At 32.6% G+C, this 1,155-nt stretch overlaps 1 protein-coding gene across 1 annotated transcript in view; it reads right to left on the bottom strand.

Moving 5' to 3' along the window:
- LOC129568511 (carbonic anhydrase 2-like) overlaps nucleotides 1–459 on the bottom strand; it is a 1,410-nt gene extending 951 nt beyond the window's left edge. Inside the window, exons 1-2 of the mRNA XM_055446493.1 lie at nucleotides 408–459; nucleotides 51–316 (exon numbers count right to left, since the gene is read on the bottom strand). Coding sequence (XP_055302468.1) covers nucleotides 51–166 — 116 coding nt within the window. The 5' untranslated portion in view covers nucleotides 167–316; nucleotides 408–459. The remainder of the gene's footprint in view (nucleotides 1–50; nucleotides 317–407) is intronic.
- Nucleotides 460–1,155: the final 696 nt, after the last annotated feature.

Here is a 1,155-nt window from a genome sequence, read left to right on the forward strand (position 1 = left end):
GCGAGGACATTTAGAAAGTGAAGAAAAAGAATTCCATCTCATTTGCTCACGATTTTCCGTCGATGGTATGTTCAGCGCCAACATTGTCATTTTCACCCCAGTGGAAATGCATTTGTTCAAAAATGTAGCGACCGTCTAGAAGACCACCAGTTAAGTGCGGTTGCATTCGACGATTTTCAAAAGTAACCTTTGCCGTGTGTCCATCGTTTTCAATCCAGCCTTGTCCATCCTGTGCCCAATGTCCACTATATTGTAAAGGCTTGACTTTATTCAAATTCTGGGCATTGCGAGACTCAATTGCGATCGGAGTGTGAACCTTTTTCAAGTATGAAAACGAAAGAATTGTTAAAATTGAGAAAAAGAAAATGATTCGATTGAAAATAGTTGAAATAATTTTGAAAATTTACATGATCATCGCCCAAGATGTTGTCGTATTTGTCATATTTGTCTATTGGCCAATTTTCGTGCTCCTTCTAAAATGAAATGAGATATTATAAATATATTGATATTTAACAAAATAGATATAGAAAATGTGGAAATATTGACATTCGCTTAATAGTTTCAATTCATTATATTGAATGCTCTTTTAGCCAGTTACTGGAATGACTAATGACTGTAGGCATTAAAACGTGAATCAAATGGGTACTGCATTCACCTCATGACTCGAAGGGCTTGCGAAGCCTGAAATACGGCAATATTTTCATATATTTCTATATTTCAGACATATTCCGTCATATTCCAAATATTTGGAATATTTGATATACTGTAGTAGTATAGTATTTAAGGCATATTTCAGCTACATTTTGACGTTTTTTGTTATTACCCGATATTATTTTGACTATATCTATATGAAATATTCCTCTCAAGTTTCAAATATATGAAATATTTGAAATATAGCCAAATATGTCAAATATACGAAATATTAAGATGCATTTTGTGAACCAATAATGCTTCAATATTTGAAATATTTGGCATATTTGAATATATTTGAAGATATTTCATATATATTTGTTCGTCGCAAGCCCTTCGTCATGACTTTCTTCATCGTGATCAAGTGTGTTTTTTATGTTATGATGTTCAGATTGACTTTGTCGTTTAATTTCACGCGTTTGTTTCGGTTCGAATGATTTTACTCCAATTTTTTTCTGGATCATT

This window comes from Sitodiplosis mosellana, unplaced genomic scaffold, assembly GCF_009176505.1.
Source record: "Sitodiplosis mosellana isolate CC-2019 unplaced genomic scaffold, AAFC_SMos_1.0 Smas_scaffold_20, whole genome shotgun sequence".
Taxonomy (NCBI): domain Eukaryota; kingdom Metazoa; phylum Arthropoda; class Insecta; order Diptera; family Cecidomyiidae; genus Sitodiplosis; species Sitodiplosis mosellana.